Here is a 22,390-nt window from a genome sequence, read left to right on the forward strand (position 1 = left end):
ACAGTAAGCTCCGTAAGCTATTCTTTGTCCTCTTTTACCTTCAGCGCCCGTACGGGAATGTTTTCCTCCAAATATGATCAATTATTGATGGGGGAAGTCAGCATGAAGGAGGCTGTCAGGGTGCTTTTTTCATCGATGCATGACACAGGAAACTGTGTTCAGGGACAAAATGCAAGAGAGTGTGAGAGTATTTGGCTTTTCAGTTTGTCGTCTGTGTGTGAGAGACAGAGGATAGATAGAGAAGAATGCAGCTCTGCAACAGTTCATCTGAAGTTAAATGAAAAGAAATAAAAAAGTGGAGGCTGTAAAAAAAGCAAAATGAGTCAGAGAGCAATAAAAGAACAGCTGAATAGAATAAAAAAGTGAAATGATCACTGTTTGTTGGGACTATTTCTTTTTCTCTGCAGTGCCCAAAGGACTTTCTCCCTGAGCTCACCGACAATAAGTTGAATCCCAGGTTGACATTCTGTGCTTATGCTATAAAAAATGACAAAAGTGGAAGAAATCGGTGCTGAGACAGACAGAAAACAGGTGTCATAATTTTTTTTTTGTTCACTCTGCTTGTTTTTATTCATTGCGTCTCTGTTTCAGTTTTTCACAGACCCATGTGCCAGCAGCCCCTGTCTCCATGGAAACTGCAGCCGGAGTGATGGCAGGGAGGAGGGGGAACCAGCCTACACCTGCGAGTGCACTGAAGGGTACGAGGGGGAGAGGTGCGATCAGATCTTATTGGATCTGCCAGCCGCTGAGTGGGACCCTGCCACCCCCTCTGCTCCTGAACTTGCCACCCCCGCTGCCTCCACCACCGCAGCTGCTACACAGCCACCACAGCCAACCACTGTCACCTCCTCCACTACCACGCCAGCTCCTCCCACCCTGCAGCCATGGCAACCCAAAGCTGGGCAGAGGTTGCTGGTGGTGCCATGGGAGGCAGACAGGGTGAGATAACCTGCACTCCAAGTTTAAGCTCCTCTGAGGGTTTATCTTTAAAATGTGTCAAGAAAAACATGTATCTGTGTGTTTGTGTGTGTGTGTGTGTGTGTGTGTGTGTGTGTGTGTGTGTGTGTGTGTGTGTGTGTGTGTGTGTGTGTTTTCCAGGTAACAGAGGGTCTGCACTGTGTGAGCCCTGAGCTGTGTGAGCTGACATCCGGGACTCTGACTTTATCTCTGGAGGTGCCTGAAGAGACAGCTGTGAAGTAAGAGTTTATTAAGTACCTCTTATTACTGACAGCCCTGAAAGCAGGGCCAGATTATCAAAATGGGATACCCAGGGTCGTATTAAGCTGGGGGCCAATATTTACTTTAACTAACATACTTTAATTTTATCTAGCAATTTTGTTGCTTCTAACAAGCATGCAGAAGTTTTCCTGTAAAACACACTTTCAACGGCATTTTGTATTAATAACTGGCTGTGTCCACGATAAACACTTTTAACATCACTGTTAAGTGAGCTTAACAGCCTTACAGGTAGCTGGTAAGATGGCAGTAACAGATTGTACTAGAAAGAGGAACACATCTACATCAATACTGCGATGTTAAACTGAATGCATCGGAAGTCTCTGTGCAGGGGGGACAGCTTAAAGCTTTTACCCTTCAGGAGCTGCTCAAACACAGACTGCTTCTTGTTTAGTAATGCAACTTATATTTGAGATCTCACAGTATATTTTAGTTAGCACAGCACACACCACTGATATTAGCATCATTGTATGTTACCTCGACATGAGTCAGTGTCAATGTCAAGTCAGTGTTTCTCAAACTGTTTCAGACCAAGGACCACTTATCCCTCCCAGAATAAACCCACTGACCACAAAGCTAAATCACCCTGGAACAACATCCCACATAGGAGCTAATTTATTATAATGTATTAAAAATCAGAATCATACACGTTAGTGCCAAAATACACAAAATGTACCTCCGGTCCAGCTAGTGTCAACTCACACTGGATCCGCTCCAACTGCAGTCCAGCTGTGTCCCTGCTCTGGCAGGTCACAGCTTATACGCAACAATCTTAATTTTGCCAGATGCTGGATCTGTAATGCATCAGTTAAATGTAGGGCAGATTAAGCAGTGCACTGGAGCCACTTAAAAAGAGCTTCTGACTTTTGAAATGATAAAAAAAAAAACGGTTTCAGAACCAGATGGTATTTAGTTTGACTACAACAAAAAAAAATAAAACACAATGAGCACAGCCATGCCAGGAGTAAACGGGTTTAAGTTTTACAGGTAACATGAATGAGGAGAGGCTCATCAACTGAGTGGGAAGCACTCCTCATTCTTGCCATTCCAGCTGTCTGGTAGTCCTGCAATGTGCCAGACTGCACATGCAACCAGTGTGAGTTGACATACACTGTCAACACACAACAGAGTGGAGCTGCACTGTAGCAGGGTCTGGTGTGTTCCTGGCAAACTTTTTTTTCTTAACGTGCCATAAAAAAGCTTGAATTAATCACAGCCATGGCGGACCAGTAGGGGGCTGAAGTGAATGCACACTATGTTAGCAAATTACTGCTTGAAATAATTTAAGTATTACAGTGTTTTTATGGAATCAAACCTTGAGTGTGATTAAGTCGAGTCATGAGTCCTGTGTGTAAAGTCAGACTCAAGTTGAATCACCATCATTGATGTTATCATTAATTGTTATAAAAATATCTGCTGTTACACTTCTTAGATTGCATTTCATTTTTCAACCTTAGGCATGTTAGCTTACTAAAAGTAACTTATTCAACAGTGTTAGTAACTTATGCTTGTTACCCTCTATAATTTAATGACTTGTCTATATTTTCCTCATGCACTGCTCTTGCGTGCTTTTGCTGTTAAATCCTGTAGGGATCCGAGCCCCTGTTAATGTCTATAGCTTTGAAAGCGAAGTGCCAGTGATTCCACAGCAATGGACCCTGATCTGCCTGTTGTGGTTGATTTAACACTGAATTGAACACTTCAGCACACAGTGAAGTCTCAAACATTAGTCAGTATACTTCATTTCCCACATTACACTGAACATCTCCCTTAATGGTTCATCTCAGTGAGAAACCATTCTTCTGCAACAATTAGAATGCTCAAGAAACTGATGTCTTTCCTTTTTGTCCAAGTTGCAGCTTTTCATGTCCCGGCTTAATTGGTTCCATATTTGGCCTGAATAATGTAGGCAACCGCATCAGACCTTAAAGTAATTGAAGATTTAGCTCAGGGGTGGCCAACAAGTCAGGGACCAAGAGCCACAAAAATTACTGTGGTACTACAAGGAGCAGCAATGAACGTGGTCTTACAAACGCACTTTCTCTCACACATGAACAAAATTACATAAAATGAAAATCAAAACATTTTCAATTTCAGAGCGAGATTTATTGTGTTTGTAAGTATGTTTAAATTCATACTTGGAGCCATGTCAAAGACAAATTTCTGTTTTTACTGCAGAAGAGACAAAGTTCAATCTATCTATCTATCTATCTATCTATCTATCTATCTATCTATCTATCTATCTATCTATCTATCTATCTATCTATCCATCCATCCATCCATCCATCCATCCATCCATCCATCCATCCATCCATCCATCCATCCATCATCCATCCGTTCATCCATCCATCTATCTATCTATCTATCTATCTATCTATCTATCTATCTATCTATCTATCTATCTATCTATCTATCTATCTATCTATCTATCTATCTATCTATCTATCTATCTATCTATCTACTGGCACATGAACTACTGAGTGGAGCACATGTAGAGAAAAGAAACTGAAACTTAAGTATCAATCCCATCACTCAAGTATTGATTAATACTGGTCCCAGCATTTGCAACAATATACAATATCAGTTTTATGAGTGGACCCAAAGAGCCACATGCAGCTTGCAAGCCACAGATTGGCCACCTCTTCCAAGCTTCCTAGCTGTAAAACCCTGGCTGTCGTTATAAAGCCCAACTCAGCGTTTTCTATTGTATCCAATAGTTCTATGTTAGTGTTGTGTCCTGGCTCTACATAGGTGAGAAAAAGATGTGTTAAATCAGGAAGAACCCCAAACTGCTGTGGTGAATTGAAGGCACTTAAGAATCCTCAGAGTGTAGCTGGACAATCAAAAAAAAAGAAGAAGCAAACTTGCATGTGAGTGAACACACCTGTTAGTTCTTGCCTCTGACCTGAATTCATTCTTCTGGTCTTTTAAAAACAACAATAAAACTGTCTTTGTCTGGAAGTAAGTCAGGACCGACCTCTTTATCAAGTACCAGTCAAAACAAAACAAAACAACAAAAAAAAAAAGGCTACACATCAGCATTGTCGGTGCTCTAGACAAGTCTTGGTGTCTTCAAAATCATACACAGGTGCTTTATTGAAGTACAAATTTAAGAAAATCACGCTTAAGTATTCTAATGTTCAACTGATTTTAAATTGCAACTGAACTTAAAACAAACTGAAAAAAGACAGAAAGATGTTAACATACATCTACAAGGTGTTGTTATATTTCATTCTTAAATGGGTCATTGTGCATCATTTGTATTTTATTTAAGGTATTCATTTATTGCTTATGCCCATCAACAGTGATTTGAAACAGTGATTTCTAGTTTGATGCTAAGTTAGGGCATAATTATAACTCAAACCAAAAGCTGCAGTAATTACTGTAATCAACCCTGCTCTTTGTAGTCAAAATGAGGAACAACAAAGCATGTTGTATGGCTGTAAAGTGTCTGCATTATCACTATAAAGAAAACTAAAGTAGAATTTTCTTTTCTCAGCATTTTATCTGCTTATTTAACACAACAAGATTTTTCTGGTGACATAGTACAATCGTTTGTGGCTTTTGTAACTAATGAATTTCTATTTGAGTCTTTCACAACCCACCTTTGGGACCTGGAACACCCAATTACTTGTGCTACACCACTCCAGGTGTATCCCGCCTTTTGTGAGCGTGCAAGTTATAAACAGAATTACAAAGGGAGTCTAAATAAAGGTCAATAAATAATGCAAAAGCGGTAGTCAAGGTGATCGTTGAATGCCCTTGATATTGCCCCTCATTACAGATGGCAGACATGTCTCAATGCCCTGATCACGATCACAGACAGGGAGCTGCAAGTTAATCAACTGCTGCTGCTCTGTTTTCATACTGTATAATTACACCTGAACACACTGCCAGTAAGGGACACTCATATACAAACACACATGCAGCACTGTGAAATGAAGCAGTGAACCAAAAGTGACATCGATTTAGTGAGGCTGATGATCATGTAATGATAGTCATGCTCTAGAGGGACGGGGGGGCAGACAGAGGGATAGCAGTGGAGATAGACGATGCACAAACAATTACAAGAATCCATGAAACAATACCATCAACAATGTTGCTAAGTTTTTTTTCTCATCAGCAAAATCATCAACATCGTAATCTTTTTCTTTTGGCTCCTTTTCAACAACAATCTTACAATAACTTACTGGCTGTGAAATTACAAGCCAAATGGAAAAGAGTTCAAGCAACACAGGAAATGCTGAATATTGTTCCAAGAAATGTATATGCTCAATTTGAATGTGTTGCTTGAAACAAGTTTCAGCTTTGTCCTGACAGTGTTTTATGGACAGCTCGGGGATTACCTCTGTAGTATTATTTTGCTCTGGGATGCACAAAATCATTTCAGGGGGAAAAAAGTTATAAGTGTGAACTGTCTTGCTGAAATATACAAGCTCCTTCTTGATAGCAGCATATGTTCCTCCAAAACCTGTATTGTTCTTCCCAGATGTGCAAGGAGCCTGTGCAATGAACACTTATATAATATAATATAATATAATAGAATATAATATAATAGAATATAATAGAATATAATAGAATAGAATAGAATAGAATAGAATAGAATAGAATAAAATAGAATAGAACTTTATTTGTCATTGCAACAAGTGCAATGGAATTGCAAGAGCCCTTCAGTCGGTGCAAAACAGTTAAAAGTGCAAAATAGCTGCCATGTTTAGGTACATTAATGACATGAGGTCATTGTTATGTAATTATATGATGACAAATGAGGTATTGATTTCAGCCTTTGTTCAGGACCCTTACTGCTGTTGGGTAGAAACTGTCTCTGAACCGGTTTGTCCTTGTAGTGATTGACCTGTACCGTCTGCCTGACTGCAATAGATTAAACATGTGGTGTCTTGGGAGATAGGGGTCCTGGGTTATTTTTCCCGCCTTTCTTACTGACCCCATACCCTAAAAAACAAAGACACAAAAAACAAACAGGGATGCTGGCTTTTGAAATGTGCACCTATGACTTGTTGGTTAGTTGTTAAGCTTTTTTAGAGCACAGAATGTGGTGTCCATGGTTTCCAAAAGGAATGTCAATTTTTAATTTGACTTGTGGCTTGTGGAGAAGCCACTAGTTTCTGTTTCGTCTTTTTGAGTTTCGACCTGCATTTGTGAAAGCAGCTACTAACTGTGTAAATAGATGATGGTTTTTGAAGGTTATTTGAGCCCATGTACTGAGTTCCACTACAGAGTTGCGTCTGTTTTTAATGCAGCACCCCCTGAGAGCTCAAAGATTTCAATTTCAAAGACTTCAAGTCAGTATTTTTTTCAGCATTGTCACTTTGTGATGAGAACTCCCCAGAGATTCAGAGTCTTTTGTTGACATTATGTTAATAAACTCAATTGCAACATCTGATCAGCTGGAGGATGTTTCTCCAGTTCATTTTCTTTTTAGCGTTGCACAATTTTTGTTTTGTAAGATTTTTTTCATTTATACCTATCCAAACTATTTTTTAAAGATGTTGCTAAAATTTAAATGAGAAAATCATTTCATAGTACAATTCAGTCTTTCAATTTCAACATGTGAATATCTATTTTAGCACAGTTACTGATGGAGTTCAAATGATTTGCTAACTGTCAAAGTGTTTTATCAACATTTATGTAACATCCTATATTCTTTGGATGTGGGGTTGTCCCTATACAACAAAAATATAACAAAATAATATTAAAAAGATCCAGATCTGAAAGTGCGATTCCATTCCATGTCATTACTCAATGAAATAAATAGTGTTAAGTTGTAGAATGAACCAGAAGCATTTATCACTTGTATAGCTCAGATGACCTACAAAAACTCTGCTTCAACAGCCATCGGGCAGATCCACCCACAGTTTGCCCTTACACGTAAAAATGACCTAAATTATGCCCGTAAAAATATCCATGAATGCATCCTGCAGGTCTTTTCTAAAGTTGGCTCATAGAAACAGCACTCTCACCTTTTCTTATGGCTCTCAACGGTAAAATCTCAATGATACACACACAGAAATACACCTTTTAATCTTTAATTTAGATGTACATAAATTGGAAGAACTGCTGGTTTACCTTGCTTTTGTTGCTATCAGTGGGGTTATTTCAGGTGTTAGAATGCTGTTGGCTGTCTCCCTTACAGTCTGAGTCTGATCGGCAGGTGTCACTTCACCCTCCCGTTTCTCCTCGAGGACTCAGCATGGTAACTCAGCTCAGCTCTAGTGTTTGTCATCTCCTCAGCAGGAAAGAAACTGTTGGAGCTTAGTGTCCTGGCAGGAAGCGTGGTCAAACATTGTTGTTCTCAGTCTTCCCAGTAGGAGACGGGCTGCTGTGTTGTGCTAGATGTGCACAGATGCATCCATTAATCTTCTTCACAACATCCTCAAACCTCGTCTATCTTTCCTCATAGTGTGCTTGGTGTCTGTTGTTTAAAGATTCAGGTTTCAAAGATGTAAGCCAAGGTGCATGCCCCTCATCTCACCTTTATACTATCTGGTGCAGAGAACAGAGACGGCTGATAGGTTAAGTGTTCTCAAGTCATTTTTTAGTATGAAGTGCTTATTTAGACCCACTTTTTAGTCTCTCTGCATATGCTCCTGTAATGGTTTTCACTGTAATCTTTCATTTGTCTGAGGTCACGTACACATCCCTTGACTACATCCACTGTGCTTCACACCTCAGATCAGACAGCAACATAACTCTTCTAAGTCAGACTGCTGGCAGCTATTACTAACCGGACCTGATGATGAAATAACACTCTGGTGGACTTGCCTCAGATCTTCAGTCAGACTTTGAAAAGAGTGTCTATCATTTACACACTGCTGGCCACCATGAGTTGAGGCTGAAGATATCTGCTAAGCCTCTTATGTTAGACAGAATAGGAACACTTATCTAATCTTTCCTTGAGATTATGTTGACATTTTTCTTATTCTTTTGTGTCCCTGGATGTACAAAGTAATTTGAATGCAATATGTGAATTGTGTTGTTTTTTGTGCATTCATTATTTGTCCTCTAAAAAAAACCACATTTAAACTGTAAATACTGTAAATCTAAGGAGCTACAGAGGCAGCTAATAACCGTCACCAATTAAAGGGGGATCTCTGCAACATTTTACAGCTTGTGCTTTGGAAGGGCACTGAAGCCAAAGCCCACAGTAATCAGATTCAGTGTCTTATTCTCCTCCCTTTATCTCCTCACCCTTTATCCTTCCTTTCAACATTTTGTCTCTCCAATTAGGCTGCTGGTGAATGCCAGTGGAGCTCCAGTGCTGTGGCGTGTGAATGAAGAGGGCTTTCTGCGTTCCTCCATACTGAATGGCACCACACTGTGGTTTCTGCAGGCCGATGATGGACTCGTGGTGCCTGATCACTTGCTGCCCCTGGGACAGAACTACTTCCTGAGTAAGATCCCAAGTCAGACAGTGACCACTAAGGCTTTATACATCGCCTCTTCAAGACAGGGATGTTACTAACCTGCTGTTAGTTTGAACATCAAGTCTTCCAAGCTTCCATGCAAGAACTTAATGTAAAATCACACACTGGGTCTACAATATTAACCCGCCTGTGGGTTCACTGAAACAGTAAAAAAGAGCATTGAAGGAGAAGCTTCATTAGGTGTGGGATCTAGATGGGTTTTTATATTCTCAGTTCAAAAATACCGCTTTGCCTTGCTGTCATTATAAATGTTCATCAGGAACAGTGGTTGAAAAAAGTTTCCTGATTGGTTGAGCCCGTACTTAAGGTAGTAACAGAAGCATACTCTAGGTGAGAGAGCATCCCTGCAAAATGTCAGAGCCAGACCAGATGTGGCAGCACCTTGTGTGTAAGAGAAGCTTGTGGCCTGTTGTACTTCCACAATACCATAACACAAGAGTCTTAAGGCCAAATTCACTTCTGTTTAATTGTTTTGTGTTTTAGGCTTGAAAATCATTACTAAAACTCAAAAAGACTGTGAGGACTATCTGGAAAAGTGTTTTTTGAGATGCAGACCTCATTTCCCATGAGCACTTGCTCCCCACTGATGTGAGAATGGGATTCTTATCAAGGCACATGTTTGTTTTGAAGCAAATGAGCTTCCCGTAGTTATGAAGTCAGCTATGACCCTTTCAATTGCCTGTTAGCTTTTGACATTTGAAATTCTTATTATTTTTTTTTTTTACAAAGAGTTGATGTGATATGTTTCTGTGATGAAAGTTGAAATTTTATTCTAAAGCTGAAGTTATACTGATGTATGCTAACTGCTAGCATATCAATGCAGTTTCCCATATACATTAGCATCAAGCTTACGTTATTTTGTTATTTTGGTAAATAAGGTGATTTATACCATTTCTAATGTACTGAATATGAATCTCCTGAGAGAGTAATGTACATTTCTTTAAGAAGTCAGTTCTTCAGTAAAACTTCAAGCTAAAAATCCTGAATCAGAGTTTTCTTGGGAAATGTTATCTAACTTCTAAGCTAAGATAGCTGCACCAGACTACTTGACATAAGGCCTGGCGACTCCAGCACAATGTAAAGAATTGATAAGGGAATCGTTAAGCACAAAGGCTAATGATATGATACGATTCGCATCCCTACTTTTTACTGGATACTTGACCTGGTTATATATTTGTTATCTGTTATGTAGGGCTGTTGTTTGAAACGTGGCAACATTTAAGCATATCTTGTTATGTCCTACCTGGGCTCATCTACCAAGCATCAGGTGAAGAGAAAAAAAGACAGATCAGCAGAGAAAAATCACAGATTATTCCCACTGCTAAACTTTTATGGACAGCATGGTGTTGTCATGGGGACTTTGACATGCTGCCCGATCCTTTCCAACCCGCCTGGAAGCTGAGAAATAGCATTTATAAATAATTTATTTTGGCGCTCATAATCTCACAAATTCTGGATTATAATCATGCATATATCAAGGAGTGAGACTTTTTTTCATGATCACTTAGAAATTCCTCACAGGGTCTTAAAATTCAGTATTTCTGCAGTTGCTTTTGAATTTAAGAAATTTTTTGCCAAAAATCATTCCCATAAGACTGTTGTCTGTTACATCAGAGCTTCCACCTTGTATGATTCTTTTGCATTCTGAGTCTCACACTGCCACTCCCGACCATAGGCCATATTTCTTTCACCAAGTAATACACAAAATCAAATCTGTCTGAAAGAATCTGATTTGGCAGCACATCAGGAAAAAAAGGGAAATGAATGTCCCTTTTAAAGTGTAGTACTATAATGGGTTGCTGACTGGTGCAAACATGATAAATCAATGACAGAGGTAATTATGTTATTATTGAATTTGGCCGTTCTGATCTGTATCCTAACAAGAGTTCAAAAAGGTATAACTCAGTTGCTTTTTATTTCTCTGCATTTATAATCAGATTTGTTCAAATAACAAGCATACAGAAGCTTTATAAGCAACATTTTGAAGAACCTCCCAATAGCTCGTTTAATACGGAGCCAAAAAACATCAGAGGATTAATGAGTTTAAATATATCTTATTTACAGAGTTTATTCCTGTGTGGCATTGGGGAGAATCGCATAATATTTGCATATGTGAGTCAGAAATTGTAATGTGCATATTAAAAAGAGATATTTATGCCAATACTCCATCTGTGTTAATACTGAGCAGCACACATCTGTTGAAAGAGTGCTGTCTTGCATTTGTGCTCTAAATGTGGTCTGTGCTAAGGAGGTCGCTGGAGGCAGGGAGAGTAATTGTGGTCTCACCCTTTGACTGAAGGGCTGTCTGACCTCTGTATGTGCTCAACATACCTGATGCTGTTTCACCCTGCTGCCGCTCTGTTCACCTTGACGTGCCTGCTTACTCTGTGGCAATGCAGCCTCTGCCTCTCCAGAGAGAGGAGGAGGAGGAGAGACAGGAGGGGTTACACGGCAAGTTAAGTCCGAAGAGAAGAAGGATGATGGAGGATGGGAGAGGGGGAGACTCAAATAAGTAGGAAGACTGGAAAAAGGAGATGCAATATTTAAAAAAGGATTCAAAGCAGGAAGAAGGAGGGGTGAAGGTGAAACTGACAGAGGATAATGAAGATACATAGAGACAGTAAAAAGGAGAATTGAAGAAGGAAGCCAAGTGGCAGTGACTTTGCAGGTTTGATGTGTGACGTCATTGGAGTGATGATCACCTGGTCAGGGGTGACAGAGAAGCACGAGTTGTGTTTAGGGCCTCTGGTTGGCTGAGAGGACTGCATTGTCAAAGTTTTGTCATAGGTAGACTCGCGTCCTATTGGCTCACACCAGACCCTTAAATAATGGCAGCTGATCTTCACTATGAGGCTATTTTTATCCAAGTGCTGGAGTAGCTGTCAGCTTTGATTGAAGACATTAGAGGTGTTCTTAACTTATAAACCCAGAGAGACAAGACGGAGAGGCTTTCTATTTTTAGACACAAGGAAGAGCTGCTTATGCTGCTGCTTTCCTCCGTACTTTTAGCCAGACAGGGGTTCACATACTGTATTTTCCAGTAAACTCACATATGCTTATAGTTTGTTCATTAAAGCTGGCTCAGGGGCAGGGTGTTTTAAAGTGCTATAAAGCTTCATAAAGCTGTACTAAGGCTAGCATTAGCTCAATGGTATGTAAGTGCCAAAATGCTCACAGTCATAATTCATTTATTTTGGTGTTAAGTAGATTTGTGGTGATGCTCACTTTTGAAGTCAAGTTTATTAGCATGCTAGCTTTAGCCTGTTGTTAAATGTGAGGTCACTCACAACATCACCAGTTCAGCTTGTTTTCCAACACTGATAACAATTAAACTAGCAAAAGATGCTTACTTGGGTAATACTATGCTATCCACAGGCTACTACCTGTCATTCACTAACAAAATAAACACACCAGCTAAATAAAGTCTTTCTTTTTGTCCTTCTTTCACTGGTCTTTAAATTCAATGCATTTTCTTCCGTTTATTAAACTGCACACAGTAATTCATGACACACTGTGGTCAGAGATCATACCCCAACTGAGTATCTACTGCTGTCATTAGCAAGGTCATATCTGAATGCCTATTTTATTTATTGTTTACAACTAAAAATGTCACTTCTGTTTGCCTGTTAGCTTAGATTTATAACTGGCTAACATTTACCACTTCCATAGCTTGATGTTTGGATCTTGGAACTTTATGAGTTTCCCTATTAGCCTATTAGTTTAAGAACGTGATGGAAGTGATCTACTTTATCAAACTATCGGAGATGTGAGAAGTGAGTAATCTGATTAGCATTTGCAATAGGGCAGGGCAATGTCTAGCTCACTGCCTGAGCTGATGAGATAGATATTAGGATAATGTTATCTATTGCAAAAAAAACTTAAAAATGAAAGCCTCATTTGTCAGAGCTGTATAACAGATGATTAGTTCGCTGCCAAGTTAGCTTAACTTAAGTTAGCTTAACTTAAGTTAGCTTACGTTAGTTAGCATCTCAGAATAAAGTCAAGCAATTGTTGAAATATGAAGCAAGGCAGTGACATGATCCTATAAAGGGAAAGTAAGATAAATGTGGTTGTTATACACATTATTGTGCTAGCACCTGATTAAATATAGAGGTAAGGAATTTGACACCTGATTCATTGAGTCAAATCTGCTCAAAGGCATTTTGATAATTTATTCAGAATATAAAACCTGATCTGCTGCAATTTGAATACCTGACAATGCTTGAAAAGTTTAAAAATCCCATTTTTCTTCTTGTGTGGTAGGTGTGTTGCATGTTGGTGCCCCCAAAGCCCCGGAGGTCACCCTGCGTGTCAACCTGACAGTTAAAGCCAGCAGCTGCGTGGAGCCTGGCAGCAGCTTCAGTGACCCTCAGTGCTCCGGGAAAGGCAAATGTATCACGCAGCCCTCTGAGGTGAGACAAAACTTTTTCTTAACCCAACAACACTTGAGCTTTAGTCTTTGCAAAGGTGGAGGAGAAAGATCCTGCAGTTAAGCAACAGACAGTAGATCTTTTAAGAAATCTGATGATCCATATAAAACTGCAAAATCTACAAAAGTAAAGCGTCCACACTTTTGTAACCTAGTGCTATCACAGCAGCTGCATCAAGCACCTTTTGATTTATATTCTCAAATGTACAGCAGAAGCTACAATAACTCTCTCTGGGTTTCACTTGCAGTACTGTACAGTGCCAGCAAAAGAACAAAAGTCTGAACAGAATAGCACAGTGTGATACCACGACCTACGGTGATGAAAAAATAACAAGAGCTTATGTATTAATAATGTAAACATTGTGTAGTGTCATGTATTATGTACTGCTGCTGCAGCAGGAGTAGAAGTAAGCAGCACGTGAGACCCAGTGGTACACTCAGGATCCGTATGTTAGTTGAAACCATTACATGTTTTTTCTTTTCCTTTTGTAAATCAGTTTTCGCTCCACGTTTCAGAAAATTAAAATGTATCACCACTGCAGCTCATTATTGCAAAGTTATGTGACAGAATTATTGTTCAATCTGTAATCTCATTTTTTCAGTTTCACTAATTTTTCTCCCTCTCTTCGTTGTTGCCCATTGCTTCACCTTCAAGGCTCATTGATTTGATGTGTGAAATCAAACTGTTTTTTGTTTTTTTTTTAAATTTCACACTGTGTGCGTTTTATTTCTGCAGAGCACTTTCTTCTGTGAGTGCGAGGACGGCTACACTGGAATCTTCTGTGAGGAATTCGATGCATGCCACCACAGACCCTGTCACAACAACGGCACCTGCACTGATGTCAGACAGGGTGGTGAAGGGCGAAACTTCACATGCGCCTGCCCTCCAGGTGTGTGTGTGTGTGTGTCTGTGACTGTGTGTGTCCAAGTGTGCATGATGCACTTGATACAGATGAAGGCTCAGCTTGACTTTGTGTTTTGGTTTGTTTGACTGATATTTTCAATGTAGAAATGGAAGTTATCTTAAAAAAGGACCGAAAAAGGAAAAGCTGAACAAGAACAAAAGAGAAGGTGTTGAACTTTTTGTTCTGTCAGAATTATTGAAGTGCAGAGATGTGAAGTGACAATCTGTGGTAGGAAGGTCAATGTTTGAGGTGATTACTTATTGCCCGTCACTTCCTATTGAAGACTTTTTGCTAACAAGCTCTGTGTGCGTAGCTGATTAGAAAGTTAGTTCATCTTTGCTTAAGTCAATGTGTCATGAGGTGTATAACTTCATTTTCTGTGATTCCTTTAAGCTACTGCTCTTACAATAAAAGAGGATTAAAAGAAGAAAACAGGTTTAAAAGGAGAAGTAAAATTGAACAAAAGGAACTAAGCAAAGCTTAGCTAAGTACATTAGCTGCACCGGCCCCGCTGATGATATTTGGCTTGCTTTGCTTCCAAAATGTATCTTCTAGTTGCTCTTTACAAAGTAAAATGAACTGAAGATTATAAACTGCATGTTCATCAGGCTATGAAGGAGAACGCTGCCAGCTGTTGGTTGACCACTGTATCTCTCAGCCCTGCAAGAACGGAGCCACCTGTTTCAGCAGCCTGGCTGGACCCAGGTGCTACTGTCCCGAAGGTAAGACAACAGTCACTGCTAGCTGGAAGTAATCTATGTGTGAGTCAGAGGGAAGTGTTGAAAGTGCCAAAACAGAATGGTTTCTGTGCACATAGAAGATTTGGTTGCACCGCTAAATAAACAAAAACAGGAGTTTTTTTCTTTCTGGGTAAGACAAGTATCTCAACCCAGTAACCTCTGGACAGTTTACAAAAGATATTACAAAGAACTGTTTATTTCCTACAGCTGATTCCACTTATAATAAACTCAGTGTGTCTGCTCTGACTTTAACAGTATCTGTGCCACTGAGATGCTTAATTTAAACCTTCCTACTCTGGTCTAATTAGTCTTCATAGCCTCAGCGACCTGCATCAGACTCTCAGGGGGAAACTGTGACCGCAAAAACTTCTGCTGAAACGGCACTTCTCCGTAACAGCACACAACTTTGGGGATTAATGAACAACATGTACCAACAATATTTTTGACTGAGTGTGTACACACAAACACACACACTGGTAACAATGGACCTTACTAACTAAGTAAAACCTAGAGGATGGGGTAAAACCTGTTCAGGTAAAGCTCCCAGCAGTTGGTTTATGCTTGAAACTGGAGGAGGCATTTCTCACACTGACTGTGCTGGTAATCTGCAGCAGCCAAAAATATGTTTCCCTAATGAGGAAAGGAATTTATAATCCAACACATGTATTTTTATTTTCATTATAGGTGAGAGGAGAGGTGGGAGCAGCAGGGAGAGCAGCGCCTGCACCTCTTAATTAGAGCAGAAAGATTTTGTTGAGAGGCTGCTTTTAAAAATGTCAGCAGCTTATTAGATAATCCTTGGTCTGAAGGAACTCTGACTCGGGGACAAATTACCTCCTTGTGTGTGTGTGTGTGTGTGTGTGTGTGTGTGTGTGTGTGTGTGTGTGTGTGTGTTCGTCAGATTTCTGTAGAGTAAATCAGTGGCTAACTCGCACTGAATCACTTTTTTTGTTTTGTTTTGTTTTGTTTTGTTCTGAAACTATTTTTCATCAAGCTTATTCACAAAATGATGAACAGTGTTTGAGAAAAAAATATATCGAACTTTTAGGATCATTAATCAGTCACACACAGGCATAATTCACTAATGACACTGGCATGTTCATTGAGGGTCCTGGTGTCTTGTTCTCTGGTTCTTCTCTTGCAAGGTTACATGACCGCATTAATACACAAGACACTTAAAGGTGTAATTGGTAGTTTGATTTAGATACACTTTTTGTTATACTGGTTAAAATGATCTGTATGTCCCGATGGCAAGAAATACATGTGTTCTTAAATGAGAGCGAATAATGTCCACTATCTACAGCAGGAGAAAACCCAGGAAAACATCAGCCAATCACAATGATTAGGATCCAATCTGTTAAACCAATCAAATCCCGTCCTGCCGTTTTGCCCTCCTCCTGCGCGCACATTTCACCAGCACACACTGCCCTTGACTCAATGCGTGTTCCCGAGTTTAGCGGTGTACAGGTTCGCACTCAGCAGAAGAATGGTAGAAAAACTACCCATAACCTGATTACTGGTAACCGCTCCTCCAGCTAAACAGAGCAAGAAAAGAAAGACTGAGGCTTTTTTTTTCTTTTTCTGTTCCCCTGCCTCTAACTACTGCCCCTCTCGCTCGACCTCGAGCCTGTCCCCTCTGACCCGATGAGGTACTTGGCTCTAGTCTGGATCAGAGTCTAATAAACTCTCACCACAGGGGCTCTGACAAGGAAAAAACAAATTGTGATATGTAGTAAGTCCGAGTGAAAATGTACATGTACTATTTTTATTGTAGCTTTACACCTGATATCGTGTCACAGGTAAAAATAGGTAATGATTGCATGACAGTTGCGGGTAATAACACAAGTCATGTTTGTTTGTTTGCTTTTTAGCTTTACGTGTTAACATTTAGGTGTTTCCTTACCTCTAAATGAGACATGACTCGACGTAGTGCAAAACATAAAATGTTGTGCTGAGTCCATCTTTCACAATCATAGTCGTGAGTCAGCGGCGCTCGTGCATGTGAGCAAGGGCGTTGCTTGGGAGGAGCTCCAAAGGGAGGAGGAGGAGGGGCTAGGCAGAGTCCTGACGAGATGCTACATTCAAATTCATGCTAGTTGTTCAGGACTGACAACCCTGCCTTTAATGTTATACTTATCACATGAGCATTTCCAGAATTCAAAATCGATTTGTCTGCTGTAAAATAACACAATATAAGACAATATGACCAACTTAAAGCACCATAGAAGAGATTTAAGACAAGACAGTGCAGAGAAAATACTAGATTTAAAGAGGTGGTAACAACAAAAAACAAAAAAACAAATGAGATATTTGTCTGTTGAAACAAATCCAATGGAGTGAATGTCTTGGTAAAGGTCAGGGCCGTTAAACAAATGATTTATCAATAACTGGCAGACTGTTGAACAATACTCACAGGCTTCTGAAAGAATCATTGCTGTGTTGTGAATATTTTCAGACTATTTTATTGTGCAAGATGTGGGGCAGTGTTGGACCAGAGTATAGGATAAAGGTTTATTGGACAAAAAATGCAAAAGAAAGTGTATCTAAATGCAGAAAGAAAATGAAAGGGTTTAATAAACAAAAACCAAGAGATGAACAAACTGACTTTAAAAAAAATCTAAATTTAAACTGAAAAGCCCCCCTGCCTGGAGAAGTTTCTTGAAGTCCCCCCCCATGTCTTCTGAAAAAGAAAGGATCAGACTTTTTTAAATTATGGTTGATATTAATGAGGACTTGATTTGTGCAGTGCTGACCTCCATAGGCATCACATTGTAAGCACACTCTGAAAATCCAAGTAAGAAAAAACAGATCTACAGTTTGCATGCTGCTTAAAGCAGAAAACAAAAGCTGCATTTGTATAAGATACATGGTCATAAGCCAGGCAGGCATGTTCAAACACCCTGCAGGGGAAAGGTGATGCTTCTACTTCAATTTGCTTGCTTCACAGTAGCCTTGCTCTTAAACAGAGACATTCAGTTTGATTCAAATTTTTACTTTTATACAATTAATATTTATATTTATGTACTCACAGTGTTTCTTTTTCATGTCATAAAAAGTTTCCACATGTTGACAAATTTCAGTGGTTGGTCTTATCTACATTTCTGCACTTTATTTTGTGTGACATTCATAGAAGAGAGGATTCATAATTATTTTTCATATCATTGTCAATTCATTTTCATATCATACCAAAAATCACCTACTTGTGATCGCCTGCATTTGACTTTAAAGAGACACTAACTTTCTTTAGCCCCATGTTGTAAATTGGAAAACACAGTTTATGGTAAAAGCTCTTTGATTTGTTTAACCATGTTTATAAAGTGATGTTATACAAGTTAAATGACAAAATCAAAACTCTGTGGAGCAATTAATGATAAAATAAACACTTTATAAAAGTTTCTGTTCCCTGACTGCCTCCAACTTCTCACCCTCCCTCTCTGAGTTCAAAATAAGGTGATGAAGAAGTCAGAGTCTCTGTGAACACCATTAGTAATACAAATTTCACAGATGTGCTCGAGCAAATCTCCCACTCTTGACTCTTGAACAGAAACTAACCACAGTCAGACCAACTTTCTTTCATGCAAACGGTCAATTTACCTCCCCCCTCTTCCTCACACACATACATGTCTGCGCTCTGACGGGAGAGAAATTGCAAGTCTCAGTTTTAGACTGATGCCAGCCGGAGCGTGCGGGGCGGGGGAGTGCGAGGGCTGGCTAAATTTAAACTGTGAACCGTCTTTAATGTTGGCAGGTCTGAATGCCTCCAGCAGCAGGAGGGAACAAGCTCCTCTTTGTCAGCCAGGTCGCATGTCACAATGTTTGTGCATCTGTAGATAGGGAGGCGCATTAAAAAACAACAAATAAACAGAGGAGAAAGAGAGAGATGAAAGTTCAAACACAGAGCAGGGAAGCTAAACACAGGGGAAAGCAATGGGATTAAACTATGACAGAACAAATAGAAACCAGAACGTCTAATTTATGCCGGAGTGTGTGGAAGTGTATGCGTGGGTTTGCATCTCTGTGTGTGCAAGTGTATGATTAAAAAGGGTGAGGGGAGAAGAAATGAGGTACAAAAAAAGAGAGAATGAAGCAGACTGGGGCATCAGAGAAAGAGTTTTGGCTGGGTTTCCCTCTGGCCTGTCGTAGATTTCTTCTGCCTCTGCTCCTGAATGATAAATGCCTTGCTCACACTGTGAAATAAAGTCGTGCAGATCAATGAGTGCTTGTGAGGGATCTCTTCATTAGCTCAATGGACTGTGAGCCTCACTGTAGTCAGCACATGGATTTACAGCAGTCCTACTGTAAATCAGAGGGACAGTATACATTTATAGAGCCAAGTATATGCATGGACTGTCATCTGCTGCACAATGCTGGATCTCATGGGAGGTGGAGGGGTGGAGAAAAAGAGGGAGGAAGTTATTTTTAGATGAGGTGGATAGGTGAGCAAAGCAGTGGCTCACAGGCAAATGGGAAACCAGTAATTCAGATGTTCAGAAAGACCAAATCTAGACGCACAAAGCAAGACATAAGCTGCAGCTACCTGGATGGTTATCAAGTTTCTATCAACAAGCTTTTATTTATTTATTCATATGTCTCCAATGAGATGGAGAAGAAGAAGATAAAAGAACTCATTAACACTTGTGAGCCATGTTTTTTTTTCCTTTTTTTAATGCTAGATGACGACAGAACCAAACTACTTGCTGTCATTTTATCAGCATTTTATCTTCGGTCAGTGCTGTCAATTAAATAAGGCTTAAAGCACAGCTCATCTTATAGAGAGATTTTTTTTTTTTTTGCTTTGCTTTTTAATGAGACTTAGACCAAAATCAAAGAACCCTCACACACTCCTCTGCACTTAAATTTTGGGAAGTTTGATCAAAGCAGCATTCTGGTTTAGAGACCCACATTAAGTTGTTTCTTAAAATAAACATATAAAGTTCTTTGGACCAAGAATTATTTAAGTGGTAGCACCCAATAGCGTTTCTGTGTAGGAGGCTTTGATTGTGGTAGTGAGCATCAACCTGCACCGCCTGTCATGTCCGGACTTTTAATGTGGGCTCTGGTGTATGACGCTAGTATTCTAGCAAAATTATTTGTGTGTGTATAAATGCATCCACAAATGTGTGAGTCAATCCACATGTGGTGGTCGGCTGGTTGCCACAAAAACTGCTCCCCCGGACGATTGGTTGCAGCACAGGTCAAAACATCCGGCTCTCCAGACATTCCACATAGGATGTGGTCAAACTTTAAAAGATTAATTCACCTTTTAGAAATGTTTCTCACGTCCGATTGTTGTGGTGATTCGAGGATTGTTGAGCTTCCTTGTATTCAAGTTCTCTATTTTCTGAAAAGTTTAGTTTTCATTACTTATAAGGGGTTAGAACGAGGTTTAGCGTTACGTTTAACGATGACTGACAGCTGCCGTTCTTGTGTATTTTGGGGGGATTGTAAAATATGTCGAGAGGTAGAGTCAAGAAGAGATTAGACTCTGGAAAGAAAAATATATATTGTTTTTGACACCTGGCTCCACTCACGCTCTCCAAGAGTCCCTCTTAGCCTCTACTGCGCAGACTCTGGCTGCACAACGGGTACCAATGGCTGTGCCAGTGAAGGGGGTACTTTGGCTTCAAAACCATACTATGGTAAATGGTGGAGCCAAGCTGTCCACTCTATGACGCAGACTAAATTGCTCTCCTGCAAGTTCTGTGTCCCTTTTTTTTTCTGTGAGGCTAACAACATAATCAAATTAAATGTTTAGAAAGCTAAACTCCAACAGGTCCATCATTTGTCTGTTTCTTCTTCCTTACATTTTTTTTTCTTTTGCTAAGATAAACTAAAGCTATTATCTCCAAGCCTTGGTCATGCTGACATCAGACAGTGAAGTAGTTTTTATACAAAAATCTAATTCTTGGCAGCTAATCAGTATATTTAATCAGGCAATCATGTCCAGGCCTTGTTAGACCCCAAAAAGGTTGCCAAGCTGAGCCTGAGCACTGAAGCCAAGTCAGGATCTGTAACCAACTAATAAACACCCACAAATCTTTCCTGTAAAGGTCACTGCATAAGAAAGATAATATGATTTAAAACTCTGTAGTATTGATTCAAACGTATGCTTTTTCAACACCTGAGTCGTTTTTTTTTCTCCCTTACAATTTAGTGTATTATGAGTTTCATTAATGTCATTTTAAAGCGTTGTTTTTCTCCAGACGGAACTGTGTTTCTCACTCAGACAAAAACTACCCATGTCATCTGGTGGTGACTTCCTTAACTTATAATTATCAGAGCTGCACAACTTTGAGTCCGTGTGGAATCAATTACTCTGCTGAAGGAAACTTCAGTGTCAGAAGTTTGCACACGCAGTTTGAGTCCCTGATGTTGTGTTGTGCGATTTAATTAAGATACCAGACAAACAAAACAAACATAGAAATTCAATTATATCACTGTGATACACAAACATGTGCTCAACAAAAAAAAGTTCACCATTAATCGGAGCAGTCATGATGACCAAAACTTTTTTTTTAAAACTGTTAATTGTCCCAGTTTTATGAGTAAACACCTGTGGGATTTGTTTCCCAACTGAGCTTATCTGTCATGCACTATTCTTACACCAGGCAGTCATCTGATATGACAAAGTTGACTTTCACACATAAACAGTTTGTACACATAAGGAAAAAAATAACGAGAGGTTTTATTCATAAAAGCTGGCCCATAGGGAAAGTCATACTGTCACATTTATTCTGGAAGGATACACTGACTTTACATATCAATTTAAGGCAATGCTTTTTATTTAATACGCAAATGACTTTCAAATAAAGGCTTAAAGGAAATATCATAATACATTTACCTGCTAACAGGTTGTTGTGTTTGCCTGAACTCGTACTCCCCTAAAATTTCTCTGTCTGCTTATTTGTATGAAGAGAGGGTCTTAGCTGGCAGGAGATTAAGCGCAATTTCATGCCAAAATGGATGTCACACGTTGCACTGCAGAGCCTGATTTGCATTAACACAACTCCTGCTGTGCCCAACTTGTTGCTTGTAGGTTCATTTGAAGCATGGAAATGTTGTAAAGTGACTCTGCCTGCAGAAATAAGAACCTACTTGCACTTGCACCTCGCTTCAAGCTCTCTTTTCAGTGTAGTGTTTTCTTGTAGATAAGGCTCTTCCTGCAAATAATATTAAGTAGCAGTAGTTGTAAATATAATGAAGGGTGTTGGAGGCTGTCTTCGAAGACATGTGAGGACGGGTTGTCTTGTGGGTACATGAATTGTTATTTTCTACTTTCCCATGATTTCTCTTCCTCACCATCTTACAGGCTACCAGGGTGCTACGTGTGAGCAGAAGGTGGACCCATGTGCCTGCAGCCCCTGTCACAACAATGGGACGTGTTACACCCAGGGCCCAGGCCCCCTGGGGTTTGGCTGCAGCTGCACAGCTGGCTTCACTGGCCCCACTTGTGCCCAGCTGGTGGACTTCTGTGCCCTGAACCCATGCGCCCATGGGGTCTGCCGCAGCGTGGGGAATAGTTACAGGTGTCTGTGTGTCCCAGGTGAGCTATGATGTCAGCAGCTGGTGAACTATAGGTGTCTTGGTCCCAGTTCAGATCAGGCTGGATCAGCTCATCCTTACAGGCTCTACAAA

The 22,390-nt window shown here is 39.9% G+C and overlaps 1 protein-coding gene across 1 annotated transcript in view; it reads left to right on the forward strand.

The window, feature by feature from the left end:
- The window catches only part of dner (delta/notch-like EGF repeat containing), a 66,806-nt gene that overhangs the window by 36,731 nt on the left and 7,685 nt on the right, over positions 1 to 22,390 (forward strand). The window contains exons 2-8 of the mRNA XM_074680197.1: positions 592 to 939; positions 1,099 to 1,196; positions 8,485 to 8,648; positions 12,945 to 13,093; positions 13,847 to 14,000; positions 14,624 to 14,737; positions 22,065 to 22,298. Of these exons, the coding sequence (XP_074536298.1) occupies positions 592 to 939; positions 1,099 to 1,196; positions 8,485 to 8,648; positions 12,945 to 13,093; positions 13,847 to 14,000; positions 14,624 to 14,737; positions 22,065 to 22,298 (1,261 nt within the window). The remainder of the gene's footprint in view (positions 1 to 591; positions 940 to 1,098; positions 1,197 to 8,484; positions 8,649 to 12,944; positions 13,094 to 13,846; positions 14,001 to 14,623; positions 14,738 to 22,064; positions 22,299 to 22,390) is intronic.

This window comes from Halichoeres trimaculatus, unplaced genomic scaffold, assembly GCF_033239565.1.
Source record: "Halichoeres trimaculatus isolate MK-OKI-2021-1 unplaced genomic scaffold, fHalTri1.1 fHalTri1_scaffold_9, whole genome shotgun sequence".
Taxonomy (NCBI): domain Eukaryota; kingdom Metazoa; phylum Chordata; class Actinopteri; order Labriformes; family Labridae; genus Halichoeres; species Halichoeres trimaculatus.